At 41.7% G+C, this 27,987-nt stretch overlaps 1 protein-coding gene across 4 annotated transcripts in view; it reads right to left on the reverse strand.

Annotated features, from left to right (window-relative positions):
• ITSN2 (intersectin 2) overlaps nucleotides 1-19,214 on the reverse strand; it is an 88,863-nt gene extending 69,649 nt beyond the window's left edge. For 3 of the 4 annotated variants that reach the window (XM_054197274.1, XM_054197272.1, XM_054197277.1), the window contains exons 1-2: nucleotides 19,117-19,214; nucleotides 6,364-6,427 (exon numbers count right to left, since the gene is read on the reverse strand). In XM_054197274.1, the coding sequence (XP_054053249.1) occupies nucleotides 6,364-6,394 (31 nt within the window). In that variant the 5' untranslated portion in view covers nucleotides 6,395-6,427; nucleotides 19,117-19,214. Of the gene's footprint in view, nucleotides 1-6,363; nucleotides 6,428-18,405; nucleotides 19,035-19,116 lie in introns of those variants that run through there. The other variant, XM_054197273.1, reaches the window with a different exon arrangement.
• Nucleotides 19,215-27,987: the final 8,773 nt, after the last annotated feature.

Genomic DNA, 27,987 nt, shown 5'->3' on the forward strand with positions numbered 1-27,987 from the left:
TATTCTTGTCATTATAATTAATGGGCTGAACCTGAACTCATTCTGCCAATACCAATTAATATCATCTATGGCCAGTTCAAAGTGGCCACGACGATCACAGACGACATGGAATTTAGTAGACGTTAAGATGGTACCACTTCACACAATGCTCATCAACCCTAAATTGCAACAACCAGATGAAGTGGTTTATCAGAGTAGCACATTTCCAAACTTTTGCAGCTAACCCTTCAATGAAATGAAAATTCTAACCGCCGAAGCCCTTTGAAGCTCAACCATGTGATAGGTACATGTTTCTGCATCCCTTCATAAGCCTTCAGGCTCTGCCTCCATTTTGGAGAAGCATTTGTAGATCTCACTTCGTTTTTTTTATGTGTTTTTATGTGCCTTGAAGAAAAACCATGAGGAAGTCTCACTGACATCCAAAATGAATAAAGCAGCTCTTTCATTACAGTAGTAGTATTCCACATAAAAACCGTCCTGGGTTCCCCACTCAGTGTAATCTTACCTTGTAAAAGCTAACACACGATACTAACAAAGTAAAATCTTAGCAAGACAAAGCAGCTATAGGCTTGAAGTAAATTAATGGCTGAAGATCTAACACTAATCTTCACTAGGTTATTATCTAATTTTTTTTCCACTTTATTATTTTTTTTTTAAACATCTTAGGAGCACAGGATTGGAAGCGACCACCAAGGTCACCATGCCCAGACTGCTGCTACTCCAAGAAACTCTAATACATTAATTCTTTCCTGAAATACGAGCTCTGCCTTGAGGCCATCAGACTTTTTTCTTGACCATGGTCCAGAACGTCACTGCTGACAGAACCATTCCCATTTCCAGACCAACAGCACCAACAGCTGATTCATCTCAATTTAACCTTGTGCTAACATTGTACTTATTTTCCCTACTTAATGTTTATCTTCCTAACAAGAAAAAATAAAGAGCAAATTTATTTACTATAAAGTAAATACAATGAAATAAAAAAAAAAAAAACAGTATGCTTTTATTTTGGTAGGTTAACAAAGCCAATCTCTTTAGTCTTTCTCAACACAGAATTCATTTCTCCTGGATAACACTGAAGCCTAACTGCATCTTTGCAGGGTTTTTTTTTCCCCCTCCTAAGCAGGTAACCCAAATTCTACCCTATATCCCACAAGATGTCTCAGCAGTGCCTTACGCAATAGCACACAGTACTCCTTATTTCACCCATCATAGTCCAGGATGCATTTCCTTTCCCTCAAATCACGTAATTATTACGTGATCATCTAATGCATCCGGTTGTCTTCCTCCTTAGTCACAGCCAACTGCTGAGTTCCCAGCACACAGCAAAAATTCTTCTAGCCCATAATGGTATGACTAAAAGCTATCTGAAGACAGCATGACAGAAATGTGATGAAATTTAACCGATGATATGCAGTGCACACTGTATAATTCTGGCTGGAAAATGACTCCTAAGCTTGTGTCATCAACCAATTTAACCAGCATACGTTTTGCTTTATACTGATGATGTTACCATAAATACTAGTCTCGAGATAAAAATCCATGCAGAGTACCACTACTACAACATCCCAACCTAATATTTGCGTTTTCTCTCCCTTTTAGCCAGTTCCTCCTTTAATAAAGTCCAAACGCACAATCTGTTATGCTTTGTCTACAAAATTCAGTTACTGAAGAAAGCATAAGATGCGACCTTCCTTTTTTAAAATCTATTCAATTTATTCCGTTTAAGATTTACCTCCATGTCTAATTATTTCTTCCTTCCAAGATTTCCTCTTACGTCTTCCATGTGAATCATATTGTCCTCATAATTAAATATGAATAAACCACTTTGTATTCCGCCATCCTGTAGCACTATTTCTGACTTGTTAGGATTAAAGAAAACAGATAATATGGCACACACAATTGGAAATCTTTTTTTTTTCAGGGTATGACAGTGGAAGGTATATGCCCCTCTGACTTGAGCATATGAATTTTGCTCCATATCACACCACTGTCCTCACTGAAAAGTGATAGGAAGGATTAATTTATAAGTAAGGACACACACAGAAAATATTTGTCCTTGTCTTATAATTTCTTGGCTTTTCCTTCTTTTAGATAGGAGAACAAGTTCTGGTATTTTCTTTGCAAGGTCTAATTCAGCTTAGTATCTCGGTTATCTACACTTGCTGATATCCAAGTCTACAGTTTCGCTATCTACAGTGCGCACAAAGCTACGAGTCAGGTTGCATTCAAATAGTTTTAAATTGAACCGTGATGACCAGGGTTCTTCCTCAATCAAAACAATTCAGACCATGGATCTTGAGACAGATCTTTTCTTAGAATCATAGAATGGTTTGGGTTAGAAGGGACCTTAAAGATCACCTAGTTGCAACCCCTCTGCCATGGGCAGGGACACCTCCCACTAGACAGAAGATGCAGCAGAACTGAGCATCAGTGGCATCACTGGAAGCAGGACCCCACTCAACCCATTCACACCTACCCTTGTCTCCAACACACCTAAGCGTGGGGACACAAAACTCAGTTCTATTCACAGGAGCATAAAATCCATTTTGACTTATGAAGGTCAAGAAGCGTATGTAATGAGTTACGATTATTACTTTTTGCACGTCAGTTTATCAAAAATATTTTCCTGCTGGACCACTAAAAAATTATATCAAAAGGAAACAGGTGGTATGAGGGAAGAGGAAGGACAAATAAAAACATAAACAAAAAAAATAAAGCAAAGTCCAAAAATTACAATGGCACTTAAGGAAACAATGTGAAAGATACTGATCGGCAAATACTGCTTTCCTCGTTCCGGCTGGACCGTCGAGATTAAATCTCCCCAAACCAAGATCCAGCATCAGTGTGGACATTAAACCCTGAAAAAAATCTAGCCTAGAGAAGATGAGGCATTAGGAGAACAGCAACATCTTGCAACTGCTCTCCGGCTGTAAAGAAGGCATCCCGTGGCAGTGAAGGTGACTTCGTCCTGCTCTGTGATGAAGACAGCAACCACAGAGATGAATTAAGTGGAAGTGCATTTTAACCTAATAAAGCCTTTATCATTTTAACTGTTGTTTGTGCTTAGTATATTAACTCCTTCTTTAGAAACAGAATTGTTGAAGGTATTTGTTATTTAGTGTAACTAAATGCTATTTCCAAAAGCATTTGCAAGACGTGGGATGAATTCCTAAGAAAGCTTTCTCCAGATAGAGAGCTGTATGTAAGGAAAATAAACTACCAGAAACTGGGTTTGTTTTATCATTTTCACAGAGATAATGATCAATATTCAGACAGTTACAGGATAAAATGAAATTCTCAGTAGGCAATCCTTGATCTTGTTTGTAGAGTGGGAAAAATGGATACGCCTGGAGTGGCTCTTTGATAGAGCTGGACTCCACAGAGGTAAATGTCTGTTATCCATCTGGTGCTGTTATTTATGTTTTGTAATTGGCAGCCTTTCTACATAAGAAGAAACAGGTTACTCAGCCTTGTCTGTTCATGTAAAATGTCATTATAACCTTTACATTTTGCACGGGAGATAAATTTGTAAAAACTAGCAGGTCTGCCCCGAGTTCCAGACAAATCAACATGCGCTCTTTCAGTCCTACTTTTCCTCTTTGAATTTCCAGCCTGTTAGTAAGGCATCCACAAAGGTCACCTTGGACAGAAATGAAGGGTCAAAGGGAACTCCTTTCTTTTCACTGTGTCCTTTTATGACTTTAGAGAAGAAAGGTAAGCGGTCTAGCAAAAGCATGTGCCCCTAGAGCACACAATACCTCAACAAGTTCTAGTTTACATATGGCCACGTAACTAAAAAAGAGTATGCCAGTTCTCAGTATAACACGCCGTTTGGCCATCAGCTTCATGCTGAGGCTGGACAGCCTCGGAAGCCTGCTCTGGTGGAGGTATATTCTGAGTAACAGCTCAAGGTGTCCCCAATGAAGTCGAGTCTCTCAACTGGAACTCAAGCACACGACTTGGTCACCCTTCCTTCTTGAAGTCCTGCGCAGACATCCCTTTCTCTGCTTAGGTTGGTAAATAAAGTGCTGTAGCATCTTCTACTTGTATTTGTTTGAGACTATCTGAGTATCACGCTTTGTCATTTGAACCCTGGAGTTCTCAAACTCACCCTGAGAGCGTGTCACCCTGTATCGCGTAATCACTCACTTGTACACACACCCATTCCATGCTCTCCCCTCACTTTTCTGAATGCCAAAAATAATCCTGAAGCAGAAACTATTTCATGCCTTACATTACGAAGGAACTAAAAGCTAAGGATATTGTACCTTGATAAGATTACAAGTGGTTCCCCCCCGCCCCCCCCTCCCCTCCCAAAGAAGAAAACCACCATTTTCCCTCCCAGTAGGACACAAACAGAAAGGGGCAAGGCTCTGCTCATACTGGGAAGTGGCAGGCAGCCAGCGCTCTCAGGCTGTAGCAACGTCTAATGGTTCAGCTGCCTCATGCATAACCTCATTCCTCATCTCCTGGTTGAAGTCACCACCAAGGTCTAACAACATCATTAGAGGTTTCCACTGAGCAATGAGTGGTAAATGCAGGTGATCTACTTTGAATGCAAACAGCAGTAAGTAGCAGGGAAGAGGAACACAGACTAGAGAAGAACAATTTGAACAGCAAAGGTCACTCAGTATTTCCCCACATTCAAACTATTTTTTCTCCCATCTGACTTATCTGAGATTTAATCAATTCTGGTAAGAAATATGGCTGCAAAACTATACACATTCAAATGTTCTGTGAGGAGCAATAACGGCCCGGTACCTCTCTTACTCGCGCTCTCTTACTATGTTTTACAACACAGTAAAACTCTGCGAGGGGAAAAGCTGCAGCTTGTGGCACCATTCCTCTTGGGAGCAATGGGAGTACTGCCCAAGGGATTTCAGAGCAAGGAAAGAGCACTGCTCTCCCAAACTAACAGACTTCTGAGATCAAGTCATGGATGTGCTCAGTGCTGTCAACACGCTTGCAATGCTCCACCAGAACCAAGGAGTAAAAAGCCAAACCAAAAAGACTAAACCAAAACCTAAAATAGTTTATGCATAAATCAACCCTGGAGACAGCCAAGAACACAGATTTGTATCCTCCATAAAGAGAGTTGTTTGTTTTAAATTAAGGAGCAAAAACCATGTGGTAATTTAAAAAAAAAAAAAAAAAAAAAAAGCTTTTTCATTATGTCCAAGGAAGTGGGAAAAAACCCCTGGTTTTTAGATTTTCCCCTATTTATATACAATATATTGACTCCTTTTACTTCTCTTTTATTGTTAACTCTGTGAATGACTCCTTTTACTTCTCTTATTGTTAAGTCTGGGAAACAAAGTCTGGAACAAACTGCAGCTGACTGTATAAAGAAAGGTGTTGATCACACCAATTACTTTTGCACAAAATGTTTTATGCGCACATGACACAGACGTGTAAAACAGAGGTTTAATTTGAAATCTGAACATTCTCCTGCAAAAAACCACTTCCCCTTACTCAGCAGTGATGATTTCCTAAATTAGTTAAGTAAGACCTCTTAGTCCTGCAGTAACCTTCACAGATAAATGAGATAAATACTTTTTCTTATATCTATTTCCCTGTTTTTATCAAGAGAAATATTCTCTGTCTGGAATATCTGAAGTGCAAGACATTGTTCCTATACTTGCCTTTTCATTTTGGCCAGCTCTGTAAACAACAACATGTAAGCATCAAATTTCTCAGCAGATATTTGCAAATTGTGTCTTCACAAATAAGCTTGCTCTAGAAATAAAGAGCTCCACCACACACATACAAGCACAAGCAATTTTAAAGTTTTAACTCTCATATGTCTTTGAAAGGAATTCACCAAGAAACAAATCCAAAAGTTTCTATAGTAGATAGGGCACAGAATCAAGAGGAAAATTATTAACTTTTTTTTTCCTTGAGAAAGACTGATTATTTTTGTCAATGCAGCAAATTGCTTAACACGTTCAAACGTTTTGCTTTAAAATAAATAGCACAATACATCATAGTGAAACACACTTTGTGCTGAATTATGTAACAGAAGAGGTATGCAAGTTTAATCAACTATTACTTAGCACATTCCCCACTTGAAGTCAGACAGTATTCACACTACAAGTCACACATTCCTCAACCCTTTAAATGATCTGAGATTACTAGATGCTCCAGGCGTATCTGTACACCAAATTACACTGCAGTAATGCTTCTACCGAATTTCCCCCAGTCTTACAGTACAAGTTAGGCTACAGGAGGCAATCTGCAGCAAACTGACCATAATGCTGCTGCAGGTACTAAAATCAGCATATTAAAAAAAAAAAAAAAAGTAATAAAATAAAGACAAATGCTCCCAACCTCTACCTAAACAAACCGACCCGAGGTACTCACCATTCATGGCTGTGGGAAACTGAGCCATCATGGTCTTGAATATGCCTTGCTAGCTCTTAGCCATCTGCAACATAAAAACATCGTGCCATTAATAATGCAACAAGGGCAAAACGTAGCCGCGCGCTCCCGCTGAGCAGGGGGAATGCCTGTCCCCTTCAGCTCACACTTCCGATAGCAAACAATGCCTGGCTTCAGGCTGCTGCTGAACAAGCTGAATTTACATTTGCGAGGGGGTGGGGGAATTTTTTTTTTAATTTTTTTCCTATTTTTTTTTCTATTTTTTTTTTAATAGGGTATGCAGTGCGGTCCTGAATCTAGTGGCACATTCTTAAAGGAAAACAGTACCAACTGTTTAGCAACTGCTGCATAATGTACACGAACAGTTGACAACATGTCAGAACATATGGTCTGGAGAACAGCCCTCTCCTGGCAGGGGGACAGACCCGGGGTCCTCACGGATCTTTTCCAGCTCTCTCTGGTAAATATTTATGCATATCATAAAAAAAAAAAAAAAAAAAAAAAGTTCAATGCACAGCTCCATAACTGAACGCCTCTGCTGAGAAAAGTGGAAGAATAGCCATTATTCAAATTCATCCCTTCCACTACTCCACAAACAATTTACAAAGAAAACACTCTTACATGATGTATTCTGAAAAAAATGATTTGTACTAATAAAAATTTGCAGTCAGCCAGTTTTCCATAACCAACACGGTGAAGTTAGTCCTTTTCTGGAGCTATTGCATAAAAGCTCAAAAGCAGCATTTAAAGGGATCTCAATACAATTTACTTTCATAATAAAAAAATAAAGAGCACTAAGACTTATTTTGTTTTTCTAATAGGTATCCTTTCAAAAATACCTGTATTAATGCTATCAAATCTTTAGAATTGCAAAATATTCACTAATACTTATCTGAGGGATAAGCATAAGCACCGCTTTACAAATGCGGAACTAAGGCAATGAAATGAGCTTTTGCTTTAGATGACATAATTTTAGTGAAATATTTAAAGTTATACATAATTATCCTCCACTCTACATGGAGAAACTACTGTTCAGGATGCAACCACAAAAGTTAGATTTTTATTTTAATAAAAGAAAATAAAAAAGTAATCATACCTCAGATGCCTCTGTCACTCCCTCTTCAGATACCAAACCTTCTCTCCCCACTAAAAAACCCCTTCACCTCCCAATACAACCACAGATTTTAATACTAAGCACAGAAGTATCACATCCCCTACACTCACTCCCCCCGCAAGGAAACTCCTGCCCGGCTCATCACAAAAATCACACAACTGGCAAGCACTCAAGTTTTACGCGTGGAGAGCACTTTTTGTAGTTATTTGTACTTATTTCTGCACATTTCTGCAATAGCAATAAAAATGTCTGCGATCAGTTGTCAACCATCCTCCCTATATTTTACATTATTATAACATATAAATTCATGCTACCGTAATAGGCCACAAGTCATTCATTCTCACTGGGCCATTTGTAAACCTCATAGCCATATGCGCACCCGGCCCCCAAAACGAATGAAAACCAGTATTTAATCTGAAGTTATCTTGCCTTGTGTTGCTTACATATCTGCCCAGTGAGGAATGAACAATTATTTTTTTCATTACTCTTTTAAAATAATCTGTCACATTACAGACCAGTGTTACTAATACACTTGACATTCTAGGGGGTTTTATATATATATACAGATACATTATACGTACACTTGTGTATATATATATGCACACATATATATACACACATAAATATACACATACATACATAAATATGTATTTTTATGTACTACTTTTTTTAAAAAATAGAACGATTGGTGAGTCCAAACGACCTCTCAGGGTGTCACTAGGTATCAGCTGCAGAAAGATGAAAAAAGGAAGCATGGGTCTATTCCAAGACAGGAATTATCAAATAAATTGGGGAATATTTAGGTTGCTTCCAGCATCCCTTCCTAGGCCTTACCAGCAATATACCAAGGGACACTTGAAACCTATAACAGCTTTCCCAACAAATGCTTCCAGTGGTGTTAAACATTTCTAGAACACATTTCTCTGCAGAAGCTGTTCTGTCAAGGAGGGCTAAAAGAGAAGCTGAAACCACGACATGGAAGCGGGATGCTGGAGAACATCCCCAGAATAAACAGGGCAAAGCTCAGCAGAGCTCTGCGTTGACACAAACTTCCACCTGCTCATGACTTGTTGCAGAATCACAGCATTATTGGCCAAAGGCCACGTTTGATCTTTCCTCCAACGTATTTTATTCTCTTATTTTCAGATTGCTTTCAGCGTTTTTTAAATTACTAATTACAATAGAATCACACAACTGTAGACTATCCCGAGTTGGAGGGTACCCACAAAGATCATCAGGTCCAACTTCTGACTCCACACAGAGCAATCTAAAAGTTAAACCATGTATCACGTATGGTAAACCATACTGTGTTGTCCAAACACTTCTAGAACACTCAGCAGCTTGGGGCCATGACCACTTCCCCACTGAGATTGTTCCAGTGCTTGACCACCCTCTCAGTGAAGAACTTTTTCCTAATATCTCATCTGAACTTCTCCTGACACAGCTTTAAGCCATTCCCTCATGTCCTACCACCGGACACCAGACAGAAGTGACCAGCACCTCCCTCCCCGCTCCCCATCATGAGGGAGCTGTAGGCATCAATGAGGTCACCCTTTGGTCTCTTCTTCTCTAAGCTGAACAAACCTAGAACCACTCCTTGAACCACTCCTTGTTAAGTCGTGCCCTCTAGTCTTTTCACCATCTTCGTTGCCCTCCTTCAGACACATTCTAGTATTTTTATATCTTTCTTACATTGTGGAACCCAAAACGGCACACAGTACAGGCCTGGGCTGACCCAGCCTGACAGGTCCCCACTGGGCATTGCCATGTAGATGCACCAACCTTAGGTCCAAACACAAGAGGGAACTGCCCAACAGATGTATATTAAGAGTACATTACACTAATGTGATGAGATTAAATCACAATTTAGCTCTGTCGTCTCACTACTATGTCTATAGGCAGATCTTGTCATATTTTAAAACACTAGACTGGAAGGGCAACAAAAACCTCATGCATTAATGCTCACAAATAATACTAAAAATTAAGAACTTACAGGAGCAACCAGGAATCACAAACAGGATTTTTGCAGGATTTCAGATCAAATCAGCACTGAGACCCCATTCTACCCCTTTGCACAGCTCCGTTTCACTCAGACATCAACGTTCTCTGGTGACAGATTATGAAATTGTACCAAGAGGTACAAAAAGGAAAAATAAAAGTATCGCTGCAACATAATTTCCCCTCATTCAATTTTTTAGGGAAGGAGGAAACAGCCCAGTAAACTTGAAGTTTACACACATTTTTCAAAGGTCTGTGGAAACAATCCTTCCCAAAGAATGCAACTTGCTCTCAGCACTCCTCAAAGGCTTGGATATTACGCGTATATTGAAGTTAAAAACAGTTTATTTTCACAAATTCCAGATGAAGTGTCTCTAGTCGCCATCTGTAAAAGCACCTTGCATCTTTAGGACACAGGTGTGCACCATTTATTTACCAGGGGAAATCTTGGCAAAATATTCTCTCTTTAGGCCAAACTTACTTTTTTTTAGAACAACTCTGATAACTTTTAATCATTAATTGCAGTGAAAGCTGTAAATTTCCAAAGAACCTTATTACACACTTACCGCAGAGAAACCCAATGCCATATAAAAATGCTTGCTGAAGAAAAAAAATCTCAAGAAAATATTATAATCAGTATCCCAAATGGATGATACAGATGAAATGGCCATCACAACCAGAATATCTCACAGAAAATTATTTGTTTCTGCAAAATGTTCTAGAAGAGATGCTTGGTGAACTCAGACACCAGTCCAGAGAAGCAGTGGCAGTCACAGCAGAAAAATCCGCGTTGTAACAAAAACAGATCAAACGTCCCTCTGAACACTGTAGATGACATTAAGCCTGCTGCCATTTAGGGTGAAAACAGGAAAACTTGGATGTTACATTTAAACAGCAGAACAGCAAGTTCTTGTAAACAAACCATCTGACTAGTCCCTATGTTTAAAGCACTAATTGTTTTCACAAACTGACCCGCCAAATTGCAACTTCTGCTGCCTTTCTCAGTGTCCATTATAGTTGATACGAGCTGAGGAAAGAAATGAGGAGGCTGCAAGGAGGGAGGACCTTACAACCATGCTGAAAGCATTAGAGCTGGACAGGCTGCAGAAGAAAAGGAAAAGAAAAAGCTTCTTTCACATAGGCACACTGCCATTTTATGAAGAACAGTCTTACCACAATCTTTGTTAATATTTATACTTTTCCCCCAAGCATTTCTCAGAAAAAACACAGCCACATAGTTTTAGTAGGAACGAAGGTCTGGTGCACCAGGCTCTGTCCCACCAGGTTTAACTGGAAGACAGCAATTACCACAGAAGCAGTTTGTGTGGGCACACTAGTACTCTTTTGCCTTTCTCAAGGACAGAAAAAAAGATATATTGCAGATTTTTGCTGTAAAAAACAATTAGCAAAGACAGAGGTTGTGGTACTAGTTGACCAATTTACTCTTTGCAACAGATGTAGAAGTGGACCACACAAAGACTACTCATTAGTATTTGCAAAGCAAACTGTGACAGTATAATAGCCCATGTAGTTGTTATGTGCTTTTTTAGGATTATCCTCTTGAAAAATCAGAGACTAATAAGCATTAGTAAGGCATTACAAACCAGCAGAGTCTAGAATTTCTCTTTGTTCAAGACATATAAGTAGAAAAGTCTACCAATTAAAAAAAAAAAAAAAAAAAGGAAAAGAAAACCAACACAACATCTTGGCAGGCCAAGAATTTATCTCCTTTATACAGCGGAGTTATACACAGTGACACGGCCTTTTCAAAATGTACCGTGGCCAGCTTCACAAAGTCCACCCACTCTGATAACAAACCAATGACATCAGTAACAAAACCAAGAAGTCGACGCCGGGTAGCTAGCAATGCGCTAGCTCTTCCTGCTCCCCTCTGTGACTGCGGATAAGAGTACTGCAAGCCTTAGTTAATATTTTGACATTTCAAGAAAGAAAAAAGAAAAAAAAAGCGTTAAATATTTTACTTCTTAACCCTACGGTACAAAGTCTCTTCCTTGCTCACTGTTATAGAGCAACTTCCTTCCGAACAGTGATTACGACAGAACACACACAAAAAAAGTTCTGACAAATATCCTTCTGCCCACCTTGCCCAACTAACAGATTTGGTGAATATACTCACCACGCAAAATACATGCCATGCAAAATACAAGAACCTCCATTTCCATTTAAAAGACATAGTTGTATGATCGGTATTGGTGGGTTTATTCCCCTTCTTACACAGCTGCTCAGTGGTGGCAGCACCCATCCAAACTATCAAGACCCAGTTGAACTGCCTCCTCTGTCTCTGGAGATTTAAAGCCATCTTTCCTTCCTCCCAGGAGGCTTTCCCGCATTTTATTACATGGTTGTTTAAGGAAACCCAAGCACAGTGTCTGGAATAGTAACGTCAACTCAGGACTTCAACATCCTACACAAAATTCTCTACTATTAAGCCAGAACGTCACAGGTCCCTTTGCAAAGAAGAAGAAATTTTGAAGGAAGGACCGGGAATGCCACTTCAGGAAGCTCACTATTTAAATCCCTGGCCCTTCTCCCAGCAGACACATACACGAACTTCCTCAGGAAAAGATGGGAACTGAACCCAGCTCTGCCGCACCCTGGAAGAATACGTTCACTAACCTGATCCCAGATAGAGAGAGACATCACCACCTCTGCCTGCTTTGCTTAAAAAGAAAAAAGCAGAAGGTAAATTATTTATGAGGGTTTTTTTTTTAAAGGCTCTGAGCTTATACTTTTGACAAGGAACTCCAGGCTGCATATCATAACCTTTCCAGAAAGCTGAGTGAGATACACTTGCTCCTGAACGGGTGGTAACTTAAAATATACTCTTGTCTTTTTTGCTTCCTACTTTCTAATTTACATGACTCTGCACTCCATATGCTGTTTTTCCACGATCCTGTTTTGAGACACACAATTCTCACATCTAATTATTTGCAAGCATCGTACAAAAGCCCTAAGATTCTATTCTGTGAGGTTCACGCACCTTGAAACCTGCAGCTCTCAACTTCCACACTGCAACCCTTAACATATGTCAATGTGGGCTTAGGCAAAACATAACAAACAGAAATCTCATACATGATTTATTTTCTTACTTCAACCATGACTGGAACATTCAGGATATGTTACTTATGAACTTACCCATTTGAAATCCTGCCATCTTAGAGGAAATTATGAGCCCCGTCGCGTCCTTACATCAGGAGCACAAGCAAAATCTGCCTCCTAACAGAGCAAAAAACTAACAGCAGAATTCTTATGTCATCTCCTCCTTATGATGCAAGAGCTGCTACTTAACTTGTTCCTTGGCTTTCAGTCCTAGATAACAGTGCAAAATATACAGAACATCTAATGGACTGATATAGCTAAGCATAAACCAAAAGATACAGAATTCTTCTAGGCTCAGCAGAGAAGAATCTTTCACTATTTGTGAAAGCTGGGCAGGTGCACAAAACCTGTCCAGCTTAACTTCCCAAAACTGAATGAGATGACAAGCAGAGAGGAGCCAGGCCACAAGTGGCCTGTAAAGCAAAGAAACGTAGTTTATCTTAGATAAAACAAAAACCAGGGAAGCCCCGTGGGAGAGAAAAGAAAGATCAGCACAAGGCAGTCGAGCTGAAATTTGGTCTCTTAACCTTCAACACTGAGCTCTGCAGCATACAGGAATAATGTTTTGACCATTACAAATTAATTTCATGAACTTAAGGAATCAATTACCACCTGGTTTAGACACAGATCTCAATGCTATGTGTAAAGTCCCTATGAGCAAAAGTATATCTCAGTTAGAAAGACACTTGTCCTACCTTAAGAAACTCCTAATATTAAGACTACACTACGTGCAATGGAAAAAGCAAGAGAGTTTTGGATTTTGACTAGTAAAATTCTTGACCTTTGAAAGTTAAGACTAAAAGTATTCTTTAAAGCAGCTCTGAGTTTGGATACATTTATTATCTTAGCCATAATAGGTCATTTTTTTTTTGCATTCCAATTGTAATATTTTTAGAAACAAAGAAGAGTAACTCCCATTTCCCGTTCTTCCCTTACTTCATGTGTATGCTGCTGAATCACTAACTGCAGATATCACTCATACTGATGCCACAGCATTTCACAAGCTCCACTTGCATCAGCCTTGAAAATTTTCACTAGAAGAGCCAGCTCAGAATTATCATCTGTTACTCCTGAAGCTGAAGCAGCAACCTCCCATATCACAAATGTCTCGAGTCAAACTGGCTGCTCTCGGAATCGCTGTTCCAAAGAAGCTGTGACTTATCTGGATCACCCATGTTTTTTCAACTGCCTGTAACCGCAAAAGTGTTTAAAAATAGTTCTCAGGTAATTGTCCTCTATTAGGTAATTCCAATGCTTTGTGCTGCTACTGTCATCGTGTTACATCATTTGAATTTCATGCAGTGTTCTGAAAATGAGAGTTACACAACACTGTGCTCATCTATATCCTGATGTTCAATCCATTACTTTAAATCCAGGATCCAAGTAACCAACCTGGCCAGGCTGCGTTCCTATCCTGACAAAGTCTTAAACATTCTGAATTTGAAGAAAAATGAAATTTCATCAGCTCCACTTTTACTTTGTGATTTTTATGTGACCTGATCCTAACTTTTTGAACAGCTGATGCTAGTGGCACAACAGTACCAGAAAAACAAGTTACTACAGTCTCTGTATAATCTTGCAATAGGCCATAAAACCAAGTATGCATGGATGTAAGGAGAATCAAAGACGCTTCATGAAATAAAATCACCTGCCTTTTTTTCTAGGGCAAGACTTATCCTTAAATAAATCTGAGAACAAAAAAGGAATAAAATAAATCCTGATGGACAATCAATGAAAGGAGTTATGTGCTAGTAACCAGCATGCTTAAATTCCTAGCTTGGCTTCCTAAGGGCATGAGACATAAGTATTTGATATGTACTTTGATGAATCCCATCACCCAGCATGAAACCAAACTCAACAGAAGGGTGAACACTGCAAAGATCTTAACTGCCTACAAGATTCAGGAAAACAGGCAACCAGACAGAAAAGACACTATCAAATTTAGTGCCCCACCACCAATGAGAAATACTGCTGTATGTTTGAGTACCAATATTAGACACCAGAGAACCCACATGGCTAAAAGCAGCTCTAAGTATACTAACCACGAGAAAAACTTCAACACAAGCTTACATCTGATCAGAGTCAGACGGCCAACACTGCAGAAAACAACGCTTCACTAGTGGCACCGCTCACAGCTGGCTTAAAATATCAGTTTACACCTGTCCATCACTGGAAGGAACTTGAACTTACATGTAGAGATAAGCCTCCCAGTTCTACACTGATCAGGATTCCAAAACAGATTTCCAGAGGTAATTCAGGCATCTGCAGTATTTGCAACAAAGCACCTGAAAATTTCGGGATCACTTAAAACAGCTGCTTAGCACTTCCAAAAATCTGACCAGGCACTCTAACAGGAGCGCTTCCCCTCCAAATAATCATTGCATCATCTATCACCAAGCAGGGTACACAAGGAAAATGCAGTTTTTAAAGGTGAGGTTAAAGGGTGATAATGTGTTTTTAAAGCTAAAAAGAATATAGTAACTACCCTGTTTCACCCCATACCTAGAGTCAACCTCTGAACTTCAAAGTACGCTTTGCGTTAAGTGTTTTACTGACAAGTGACAGTGCTTGAAATAGATCAGTTAGTCATAAAAAGAGAATTCTCTAATTAGCTCTACATTATCTTTCTTATCTTTATAATCACCAATCATCGCCTAAGACCAAAAAGGTAAAGAAAGGTCACTGACTTTCCCACATCATTCAGCCACATGAAATGAGCCCTCCAATCTAAAAGGAACACCACGAATTCACAAAGTCAACAACCTCCTGCTCTCACAATTTTCACAAAGGGACTATGTTTATGTCAAGCTTCCCCCCAAAACTTAAAAACATAGCAGGATCCATCATTGAATACCTTCCCAAGAGACACAGCATTCCATTGAACTCAAAGTAGCTTTCAGAAGTCAAAACTGGAAAAAAGCAAATATCACACCGATCTTCCGGAAAGGCAAAAGGGACAGTTCAACAATACGAAAGGCTGCTAAGTGTGACTTCAGTCCCTGGAAAGGTTATGGAGCAAATCCTCCTGGGAGCCATTTACAGATGCCTGAAGAACAAGAAGGTGATGGGAAACTGCCAACATGCACCTTTCCAGGATGAACCATGCCTGACACATCTTACAGCTTTCTGTGTTGAGATGAGCAGCTCTGTGGATAAGGGCAGAGCAGCTTGTTTTGACTTTACAAAGGTTTTCAACAAGGTCTCCCACAGTATCCTTAGAGCCAAACTGGTGAAATACAGTTTGAATAGGCTAAGTGTAAACTGGATGGAAAACCAGCTTGACCGCTACCATGATCAGTAGTCCAAAATCCAACTGGTTGGAACTAATGACGTTCCCCAGGGGTTGATACCATGGCCAGTACAGTTTAATGTCTCCACTGACAATCTGGGCAATGGGATGGGATGCATTCTGAGCAAGTTTGGATACCAAACTGGAGAGGGCTGCTCCACGAGGTTGTGGGATCTCTACCCTTGGTGGTAGTCCAAACACAACCAGACATGGCTTTGAGCAACCTGATCTAAGTTGGCCGTGCTTCTAGTGAGGGTTGGACCAGACGATCTCCTGAAGTTCCTTCAAAATTAAATTATTCCATGATAACATTTTAGGTAAGTAAAAGCAAATGGAAGCAGTTAAAAGCTATTTTAAAAACCGAGATATTGGAGATCTTTACTTTTAATGTTCATTTCTGGCCTGTTTTCACTTGAAAGGAAACACGTCCAACTTTTGAACCAGTTTTAAAAAGGCAAAGAGAACAAATCCAGACTTTAAAAGAAAATCCCATGAAGTCCTGTTTGCACAAATTTTACATGCTGATCAAGCTAAATCGTTTGAGCTAAGAGCAGACACCTTACTTGTAAATTGTTAATTAACGGGTTATCTCTCACACCAGACACCTCTGGCTCAATTTGCAACAGGAACTAGTGGCCTGAACTACACTGCTCTTCAGGAACTAATCACAAGGTCTTTTCCTGACAGACACCTGTTCTCAAGGGCTGCAAAGCTTTTCGATGATGTCCCAATTGGAGCATGTACATCACCTTTCACTTTTCAACCGCTGTCCCACCAGCTCCAGATGAGAAGATCAATGAAGAATTACTATCACCTACAGAACTTAGTTTCATTTTTCATAGCGGCCACTTTGCTGTGGCATGAAATTAATTCACTTCTCAATATTAAAGACTACCACAGAAATATTTGTAAAAAAAAAAAAACAAACAACTGTAAGAACCGCCATGGTCCCAATCACTGTAATACCTGAATCTCAATAAATAAAGCCTCCTCAACAACACAGTTCAAAATCATCCACAGATCACTTCTGCCTTGACCTATCTCACTCTGTCCAAAAGAAGAATGGTGAAAAAAAATAAGCAGGCATAAAGCTCTGATAGCAGAACATCACCTGTGGTATATAACCCCATATGGTGATTAACACAAACAAGCCATAGGTACCGCATTCTTGTTATTGTTAGTGCCACAGGGACATACTTTTGTTTATATTACAGTGGCAGCTAACAACTCAGTCAGGGACACATCCCATACCCTAGATCCTGTACAGATGGAGGAGAAAAAAAAATAAATGCAATTCCATCAGGATAGTAATTAAAAGGAGAAGCATATTCACTTGATCTAATTTAGGCATCTGAGTTAGGAGGCCAATCTGACCAAAATTTCTGTGTAACAGAGAGTGTGGAGCAGCTTAAATCCATGTTTGCAGGGATGCTTGCGATTCTCTTAACATCATACAGAGCCCAGAGTCTGAACTAAGGTATCTCTAAATATCCAGACGCAGGGTGGTGTGAATGGCCCTCCTATCTTAGTCAGAATTAAAAAAAATACAGACAAACCAAACAGGGCAGGTAGAGTGAAAACAAGGAAACAGCAAAGTTTAGTAGAAGAATGAAGCTATTTATCCAATTAGTTCCTAATGCTCATTACTTCATAGAATCATAGAATCTTTATGGTTGGAAAGGACCTTTGAGATCATGGAGTCCAACCATACACACACAAAAAAACCCCGACAATCTCTGTCACTAGAGCATGCATGATTCAAAACATCACTGTCGCGTCAGTGGATACAGATGTTTGTTACAGCTACAGCCTTCTAATTTCAACAAAATTTCAGGTGAACAATTTAAAATTGTTGAAAGCAAGCTGTGTTTCATGTACCCGTGATGTTTGTTACCCACCCCGTGGCACAGCCGTACTGCTTCACTTGCTTTGTACGTTTTCCTGTGTACACACAAGCGTGGGAGCTGCTGCCACCACAGGCAAGCATGAACAAAAACAAGTTTAAAAAACATCACGTTCCCAACGGAGAGATGCATACAATAGGGCAGCCTGAACGCAAGGGCAAGCAGCTCGTAACTTCTCATTCCAGCGTTTTAGACGGGGAATTTCCAAGTGATGTTTTAAGAGAACTGCTATGAGCCTAAGTTAAAGATCACAGGTACTATCTAAAGCACAGCCTACTTTCAAGTTCTGCTATGTGACAGATGTCAGTGTCAACTGCTATGAAAATCACTTTAGCATATTCAGAATAGTATCTGAATGTTTACGGAACCGAACCAAGGTATCTCAGCCTCATTTTATTTTCTGAATGACTTCACGCTGCGGCGCGAAGTCGGGACCAAGGAAAGGCAGCCTATTTACAGCCAAAACAGCTTACAAACTTTAACTGCAGAAACCAGTTCAACTCCAAACTCCAGGCTTTCACAGTAACTAAAAGAAAATTTAAAAAAATCGCTATCATGATAGTAACCCGGGGTCTCTGAACACCTCCGAGTCATCTCACCTCGCCTGGACGCTGCCTGGGCAGACAGTGGCCTGTCTGGGCACCGACACCGGTATTCCTTCCCCTCGCAGAGCGGTAATAAAGCAAAGGCGAGCAGCAGCGCTAGCGGCAGGAGCTACCGTGGCTACCGGCAGCCCTGCCCGGATCGCCGCCCTCCCCCGCCCCGCAGCGGAGCTCAGCGGCCAAACTTCGGGGCCCGGCGACGGAACCGGCTGCGGGGAAGAGCAGCTGCCACAGGAACGCCGGAGCGGCTCCCGAGAGGGACGGGACGGCGGCGGGGGAACCGCTGCCCAGCCCGGCTCCCTGACAGCGCCCGGCCCCGCCACCCCCGGAGGACTCTCGGCCTCTCCGGCAGGGCGACACGTACGCAAAACGCTATTTTTAAGAGAAAAAAAACCCAAACAACCAAACAAACCCCCACCACCCTCAAATAGGGGGGAAAATATAAATAAAACCGCTTGGCGTAATAGAAACTCCGACTGTTCCTCCCCACGCCCGCCCCTTCGCCTCACAGGACGGCAGGGACGGGCGCTCCCCGGCACGGCAGCGCCGACGCCAGCCGTAACCCGCCGCCACGGGCCCGCGGCGAGGGCCCGCGGGGCGGCCGGGCTGACAGCTCGGCGCCGCCGGAGCTTGCCCCCCGCCTCCCTTCCCCCGGGGACGAGGCCGGTCGGGGCGCAAGGGAGCCGCAGGCCGCCCCACCGCCGGTACCTGTTGCGCCTCCCGTGAGCGCCTGCTCCGCAGGGGCTGCCGCCTCCTCCTCCGCCTCCCGCGGCGGCGTCAGCCCCACAACATGGCGGCGGAGGCGGGGGCCGCCCGGGAAGGAAGAGGGGGAGGGAGCCGGCGGGCACGGGAGGGCGGCGGTGGTGGGTTGGCGGCGTTCCCTCGGCCGCATCCCGAGAGGCGGGCGGGCAGCCCCGGGCGAGGGGGGCATCGGTACTGGGGAGCCGACATGGAGGGTGGCCTCGCCCCGGGTTGCCGGGTTTCGGATCTGGCCCAAACGGCCCCGGTAGCGCTGCGGGGTCCGCGGGAGGGAAGGGCAGCCCCGTGGCCATCGGCCGGGCTGGCCTTGGCGGCGGGGACGCGGGGACCCCAGGCGGCGAGCCCTGCTGCCAGCGCGGCCGGCGGCCTCCGCGCTGCGGGGTGGCCGATGCGAAATGATGAGCTACTAGTTAAAGACCTTAACTGACAGAAAATCTCCCACATCCTTACCGAAATTTTTCTCACTGTTGATTCCGACCATTGCCTTCCCCATCTGCCCCATAAATTATTATTTTTTTTTTAGTGTTCTAGCTGTATGTATTTATTATATTTTGGGGGGATGAAGGGATTGAGAGCAGCCCTGCTGAGAAGGACTTGGATGCACTCGCAGCCCAGAAAGCCAACGGCGTCCTGGGCTGCATCAAAAGCAGCGTGGCCAGCAGGGCAAGGGAGGGGATTCTGTCCCTCTGCTCTGCTCTGGTGAGACCCCACCTGGTGTCCTGTGTCCAGCTCTGGGACCCCCAAGATAAGAAGGAAATGGACCTGTTGGAGTGGGTCCAGAAGAGGGCCATGAAGATGATCAGAGGGCTGGAGCACCTCTGCTGTGAGGACAGGCTCAGAGAGCTGGGGTTGTTCAGCCTGGAGAAGACTCTGGGGAGACCTTATAGCAGCCTTCCAGTACCTAAAGGGGGCCTACCTGAAGGATGGGGAGGGACTCTTTATCAGGAGGTCTAGCGATAGGATGAGAGGTAACAGTTTTAAACTGAAAGGGGGGAGATTTAGATTAGATATTAGGAAGAAATTCTTTACTGTGAGGGTGGTGAGGGGCTGGAACAGGTTGCCCAAAGAAGCTGTGGATGCCCCATCCCTGGAGGCGTTAAAGGACAGGTTGGATGAGGCTTTGAGCAGCCTGGTCTAGTGGGAGGTGTCCCTGCCCATGACAGGGGGTTGGAACTAGATGGTCTTTAAGGTCCCTTCTAACCTGAACCATTCTGTGATTCTATGATTTTACCAGGGCTTGTCTCAATATGACAAGGGGTAATGGCTTTAAACTAAAAGAGGGAAGATTTAGAGTAGCTAGAAGGAAGAAATTTTTTATATTGATGGTGGTGAGACCCTGGCCCAGGTTGCCCAGAGAGGTGGTAGATGCCCCGTCCCTGGAAACATTCAAGGTCAGGTCGGACGGGGCTGTGAGCGACCTGATCTAGTTGAAGGTGTCCCTGCTCATTGCAGGGGGATTGGACTAGATGACCTTTAAAGGTCCCTTCCAACCCAAACCATTCTATGATTCTCTGATTTAGCAAAAAAGGGTAATAAACTCTAAAATAATTTCAGTCCTGCCTCAACTGTTAGTTTCTTGTGGAAGCTGAAAAGCTTCCTCTGGTTTGGTTGGTCTGCCTGAGAAAGACTGGCAGATTAAGCTAATTTTTCCAGACTGTGAGGCCATCTCCCTCCTGGGAGAGTGATGACAGGGCCCTTGGGAGTGCTGGTGGTGCTCCTCCATGGGAAGTGTGTCCTGCTGGGTACGAGGAACTAAATTCAGCTGGTGCCAGGCACTGCTCAGCATACTGAAATATGTAGGGTTTCAGGGATTTATGTTTTAAAAAATTAAAGAATCCTGTAGAAAGGAAACACATGAAAAATGCCATCAGTTTTAAACATTACATCTCTTCCTTCTTCAGCAAATAGATCTTGCTACATATGGAAGATTACAGCGCCTTTCTGCTATGTTTTTGCTGTGTAGATAATTACATATCACCTTTGTACAGAGCAGATTCTTCCAGTGACTCATTCTTCTGGGTTCTTAATGAGCCTTTCCAGTTTGTTACACCTTTTATCATTCATCGTGATTCCAGAACAGTCATGTTATTGTGTCATGTAATGGTCATAGCCACATACTAGCACATACAACTCTGCAGTATTTTTGCTTAAACAGCTAAGGTTTGCATTTGCTGTCACAGCTGCCACATTGCTTTGGCAGTTTGCATTCATGTATTTATCCTTCATGATCTCCTCAGCCCTCATCTGATTTACTGCTTTTGAAGATACAGTGTTCTCCTTCCTCACTCCCAGCCCCAAAGCAGGCTTTGTATTTTTGTTCCCATGCACAGCCAGCAACCTCGTCTTTGATGCATAGATATTTGCCATGTAGGTGGATTAAAACACATGTTGTTCACTGTGCACTTGCTGACTTTGTGATTTAAATGACTCAGTGGCCACTGGACCAGATGGCCTTCAGTCTTTGACTGTTTTGAAGTGACCTGCATGAGCAGTGCTTCATTTCATTCCAAATAATTGAGCTAATAGAGCAGCCCTAGGTCAAGAACAGGATCCTCTGAAGCCCAGTTAAAAAGTCTCTCATCTGGCATTTCTCAATTGAATTACTTCATAATGTCTCTTAAAACGCAGCCTTTAATTCGTTTAGTACACATTATAGTGACATAGCATAGTTCTAAACGTGACTTTGTTGTGCAGGCAACACCTACATGCTGCTTTGGATTGAAGGTAAGTGCTAGCATGGGACATAACTGTTTACAGGTTCATAAAGGCTATTGTAGAGAGGATTAAGATAACAATAAACCAGATAAACATGTTTCTTCTCATAGGAGACAAAGATCAGGTTACTGATTACAGTAGTTCAGTATTGGGATGGGCAGCGGAAGAAAGTCTCTTAAGAACAGGTTAGACAGATATCTGAGGAGTTAGGTAAATGCAGCTGATCCTGCCTTGAACATTGAACTAGGTGTCTTCTCAAGGAACCCCACAGCTCTTTTCTTCTATAATTAATGTTACCACCAGGTCCCGTCAAGCGAATGGACTTGGGCCACGTACCGCGTGATATTTGTCCCCCCGGACAAAAGGCCATGCAAAATAACTGTGGGGGAGAGTTGGGAAGCTGCGCCGGGGGCTGGGTGTGTGGTAGGGCATGCGTTCTGTGCACATGATCAAAGGGAAGATGAATCATACAGGGGGTGAGTTTTAATGTATATTTAGTTCATTTTATTTTATTTGCAGTTCTGCAACTACTTAAGCCTATGGCTAAGCTAGAACATGACCTTTAGTGACTCTCATTACCTGCTTTGCTGCCTCCATTGCCTCTGCTGCAAACTCCAGCACAAACAAGGGAGAACAGCTTAGCTTTGAATACACCTTAGAACACTATGTGCAATTTTGTGCCCTAACAATGTTTACAACTAGTTACAACTATTAATTACATATTTTGATATTTTGCATTCTTGCTGTTGAACATTCCTCTCTCACCACACTAGATAATTCATATGCTAAACAAAGGCAATAGTATGTTTGGCTTTTTTTTAAATATGCAGATTTGCTAATCTGGGCATATGAACAAAGATATATATGTGCCTACTTCACTACTGGGGATGAGACTCCTTATATGATACTGAAAAAAATCCCAAATTGCTTCTCTACGCCTGTCTGAAAGCATACTACCATCTGAAGATAAGTTATTAAACTTAGTTTAGAAAAATGACAACCAAACACAGTGTTCAACCATTGCCTTTGAGGTGACAAAGTGCACAAAGCAGGAAGTGTATAAAGGACATCGGGATGCTCGATTCTATAAATATGACAGATGGAGAAGGACCCATCTGTGTTATTAATATTATGTGAGATCCTTGAAGAAAAGCAGCATTTTGAGATAACTACAGATGTTGCCTAATACCTCCTCTGATACAGAACTGAAGCCAGGAAAACCTGCAAGACTGTGAGCTTTGTTGCCTGGGAAGGGAGAAGTCAGAGAGAATGCAAAATTCAGCTGACTCCCTAGAGAGAAAACCTTGTATGAAAAATCAGCATATCGAAGCTTTATGCATTCTTATTCTAGAGGAGCTGAATACTGTTTCATCTGCATTACCACAAGCAACCAGGGCTAATCAGAGGTATTAGAACAACAAATATCTGTAAGCTTAATTAATTAGCAGGAAGAGGAGCAGGACTCACATGCCGCTGTGAAGACACATTTGAATGAAGCAGCTCCACAGTCACTCTTCCTTGGAACTGGAGGATGCAGACACCCAAAATTTAGTGTAAGCTATAAAAAGTGCATTCTTCAAGTGAAGTTGAACTAACTCTTACTCAACCTGAGAAGACCCTTACAGAAATGTTTTTTTAGTGATGTCTAAGGCACAAAATAGTATTACATCTACTTTGTCTGAATTTTTTGTTTTGTTTTAATTAGTAACTGCATTACCATGTCTTTAAAATGAAGAATTTTGACCTCTGGCTTACTAGAATGAAATTTGTTTCCATTCAGAGTTTGACTACTGCTTAAAGTATGTTCAAAGGAAAAACACTCTGCTTTTATGAAGGTGAAATTTCTAATGGAACTGTTACAGATGCTGCCTTTGGGCATCTCAGGGTTAGGGGAGAATACTTTTTGCAAGCTTCAACGTGCAGTTTTGGGGGCTGATGTCAAGTACTAGGTGAAATAAAAGTCCCTTCTGGTAGTAGTTAGTACCCTTCTAGCAAGGAGTAGACAGTGGCAAAGCAACTTAAAACTGCAGGAATGAATTTGTTTGTCTCAGAACGCCATTAAGGTGAGGGAAATTACTTAATAATAATGGATGAGTAATAGAAAAGACAGCTGAAAGGAAAAGAAACTGGTGGTATGATAGCATAGAGACTTGCTCCAGACGTAGGGGCAGGGTTGCAGCAGAGCAGCTACCCAGGAGATACCAATTAAGATTAAATGTGTGGGAGAAGTAGGATTTACTATAAGCAATGTCTCATCCTCTAGTATTACTACATTATCATTTACTATCCTGCATGTCCTTGTCATATGTGAGCCAAAACCAACATACACGGCAGAAGCTAACAAGATATAACAAAGATGGAGAAACTAGAAATATTAAAAGCAACTCAATTTCACATTAAGGCTTTGCTTTTTAATCGTTATCTGTACTCTGTCCTCAATTTCCTGTTACAGGCAATTTTGCTATCTTTAGAGTAATAAGGGAAGATCTCTGCTGATAGCAAAAGAGGTCATGAATAAAGTTTCTTAGCCTGAACTGAGCGGCAGTAGGTAAAATGACTTCTTCCCTGCTCTCAGTTTACTCCGTAATATTGCTTATTTTCTGTGCTCTGCTGCAGGAAAACACACCAGAAGTGAATGCTTTATTTATTCTCCCCATCCAAGCCCTTTGACCAGGCAGTGTCTAAGCTTGTTGGCGGACATGTTTCTGCAAGTGTATGTTTAAAACATATAAAGTTAAGCCAGAACACAAATGAACACCAGAAATCAGTTACTGCAAGAATAAGCCACGTTTTGTGAACAGTTACGGATCAGGGATCAAGGAATGTAAGATAAAGCAACAACTATTTCTGAATGGTCAAAAAGCAGTAATTGCAGCGTAGTGATCTGTATGGGTTCCTCGTGTGGTGTTCGGTTTAATTCTGCTTGCTAATGAGAGGCATTTCCTCATCTGGAGAGTCCAGCTTGTTGTCCCAGCTATAAAAAACTACTTAGAAACAGCCACACCTACTCGATGAGTGGCAGCTCTGACCCCTTTATTAGTTTCAACTCTATTATTCATATTGAATTTCCTTTTGCTCCTCCTCTTTTCCACCTCAGCTAATAAAGAAGCAATAAACCCTCACTTAATGCTGCTGACAGGTTTCATTTTTACATCAGTATTCAAGTGTTTTCTTCCATTTGAGGAAATCCTAGATACTCTCTTTAGCCTAGGTCTTTATTTAATAAACTTAGAGGCACAAAACACAATGGGATAAACAAAAGGACAAGTTAATACTTACTTTCCATACCTAACACAACAGGAGTGGTGCATTTCTGATGTTGATTCTGAGTGATAATTTGTCAAAAAAGGTATAGAAGGCACAAAGCATACACTGCGTCAAAAATAGTACTTCTAGAGATGCTGGTTTGGATTCTGAACCAGAAACCCACACAGTTTTTAAAACAACAAAGGGTACATGCTACTGTATTAATTTGCAGGATTTTTGGCTACTTAATAGCTCTATAAAATAAAATATTCATGTCCCAACTTCGTTCCCTGCCAAGCACGGGTATTATTTTGTAGAGGATAGAGAGCTGGACTGTATTTGTTCAGAGTGACAAAGGCTCCTTTGGCCAACCACACTGAAATTATTCTGAGATTTATAGAACATCTATGTAACCATAGAGAAAGTAGATTTCCAGACAGGGCAGAATGTGTTGTGAAGGAAGGCAGTGCTGACTCACGCAGACTGAGTTATGGCAAATAAAAGTTTTGCCAACTGCTGAGCAGACACAGAGTTTTAATTGCAAAACCTAGCTGCAGCGCAGGTATTCAGAAACACTCAAGTACACGTGAATTTCACAAGTTTCAAGGGCGGGCGTTAAGCAAGGTTATTTGTTGCAATTTGCAATCCTTATGCTGTAATTAGTAAATAATACCTTGGTAAGCCAGGGCTGCAAGTTCATTTCGGATGCATTTATTTCTCCACACTCATGTTTTACTACCAGACAAGAAGCCAGTCTAATCCCAATAGGCTGGTATCCCTGCTGCATTTGCTATTAATGCATTTTTCCCAAAGTTTTCAGTTTTAGGAGCTAGAAACCTGTCATTGGGTACATATTGTTGGATTATGTGATAAAGGCTTGTGTGCATGCCCATGGGGTGACAATGGTGGGGAAGACCAAATAATAGCCAGCCCAGCTACTCATCACAGGGGCCATCAGCCCATCAAAGACCCATCTCAAGCCCACAAGCCCAGAGGAGTGCAGGGGCACGATGGCAGGTGACAACCCAAGTTACAGACTCCCGAAGAGTCCTTGTCCAGGCCTTTCCCAGGGCTGTCCCAGCAGAATCATCAGCCCCAGGGTCCAGGCGTGAAACTCATCACCTTGATGAGTCCTGGGAGCAGCTCTCCAGGGGTTACTGCCTCGGGAGTGTGCTGCACACTGTGGGATGCAGGGGAAGAGCATTTTAGGATTGCACAGGATTTACTATGGCACACCTAGGGGAGGAACCAAAGGTGGGGAAAGGGAGGGATTTGGATGATTTGGGGAGGAGCAAGTGTGGGAAATAGAGACGCCTTGGGGGATTGTATACTCATGTGCCAGCAACTGGGGAGACTAGAATCCAGGGACCAGTACTACTCTTAAGTAGCGTGTGTACCTCGTGGTGTACCTCTTACGCAAATTTTCTGCGGTTCTCTGGAATTATATGTTGCTTTTAAAGGTTGTATGATATAAGAATAAACTTTGAAATAAATCTTTTCAGATCTTTCTTTCAGAACGTTTGCTATGAAAAGGAAATTTTTCCAGATTCAGAGATTTCTGGAAAGATGCAGGCATTCTGTAGAGGAAATAAGGACTATGATAAAGACAGGCAGAACAGTGTAAGAGAGTAAAGTAAATCTATGATTAACAACATGATTAATAGAATCAGGGATTCATTGACAGGGCAAACAGATGACTCTGGTTTTAAGCCGGTTTATGGAAGGCTACACAAAAGCTCTGTGTTGATGAAACACAGAAGTTTCCCCTGACCGTGACTCTCGCTTGCCAGCTGTAACGCTGACAGTTTGAGGCGCTACTGCCCCCCTCTGCCTGACATTCTGCTGGACTTTTCCATGACAGAAAAACAACAGAAGCAAAGACAAACTCTTTCCCCAGCTGCTGCAAATAACATTGTGCTGTACTTCCAATCAATGGCTTAAAGTTGTTGCATTCAGAAGATTGGATCTAGTTTTGCTGTCTTGTGCCAAAACTGAGCTGACTTTTTAGATTTAGGGTTTTTCTGCACTTGAAAGTTGTTTTTTGAAGAGTGATAAGTCTTTCAGAGCAAGTCACTTTGTAACTTACATTGACCTTAAAGTTTAACAGAGTTTAAGCCAGAGCTGAAGTCAATGGAGTGTGAAAAGAGGCCATACTATCAGCCACTAATGCTTCCCTTGGATTTTCGTGCAAGGTTTGTCTTGCTTTCATGCCACTTCTTGCTTTGGTAAGGGAAATCTATAACAATTTGCTGATCTACTTCACTGCTCTCCTCAAAGCCTTTCTTAAAATTCATTTGCCTGAAGAATGTTATAATGGTTAGACTGCAGTCACTGAAACAGCATCAGTTGTATAATGAGTAATGATTCTAATATTTCTACCCAATAATTCTCACCTGTCCGTTACCTTTAACCTTCAACTCTAAGTAGTTTAAGGCAAAATTATCTTTTTGTCCTATGTCAGCAGTGTCAGGAAAAGGGCTTTTACTGCCTAATAAAATAAATTCATTGGCACTTGAACTGGCAGTCCTTCCAAAGAGATAATATACTGCATTGCTGCAGTTTAATTTGCTTTTCCTCTTCTGTGCTGGGATCATCTTACTTTGGATGCCACTGCCTGGATTCCTATCTTGGTACTTAGTGAGCATATTAACTGGAGTGACAACTGCAAACATGGCAGTTTCAACCTGCTAGAAATACCAAGAGTACAATAATTGTGGCCCATCCTTCTGCCACGCTGAAGTCCTGGACCATTTTGCCTTATAAGGAGGCAGCTCAGTCCTGTCTAAGTCGCACTCACTAGATTGAGAGGATTTAAAATCAGATGAAAGAGAAGAAACTCTTTAATACAGAGTCATAGTA

The sequence above is a fragment of the Rissa tridactyla genome, chromosome 3 (genome assembly GCF_028500815.1).
Source record: "Rissa tridactyla isolate bRisTri1 chromosome 3, bRisTri1.patW.cur.20221130, whole genome shotgun sequence".
Taxonomy (NCBI): Eukaryota; Metazoa; Chordata; class Aves; order Charadriiformes; family Laridae; genus Rissa; species Rissa tridactyla.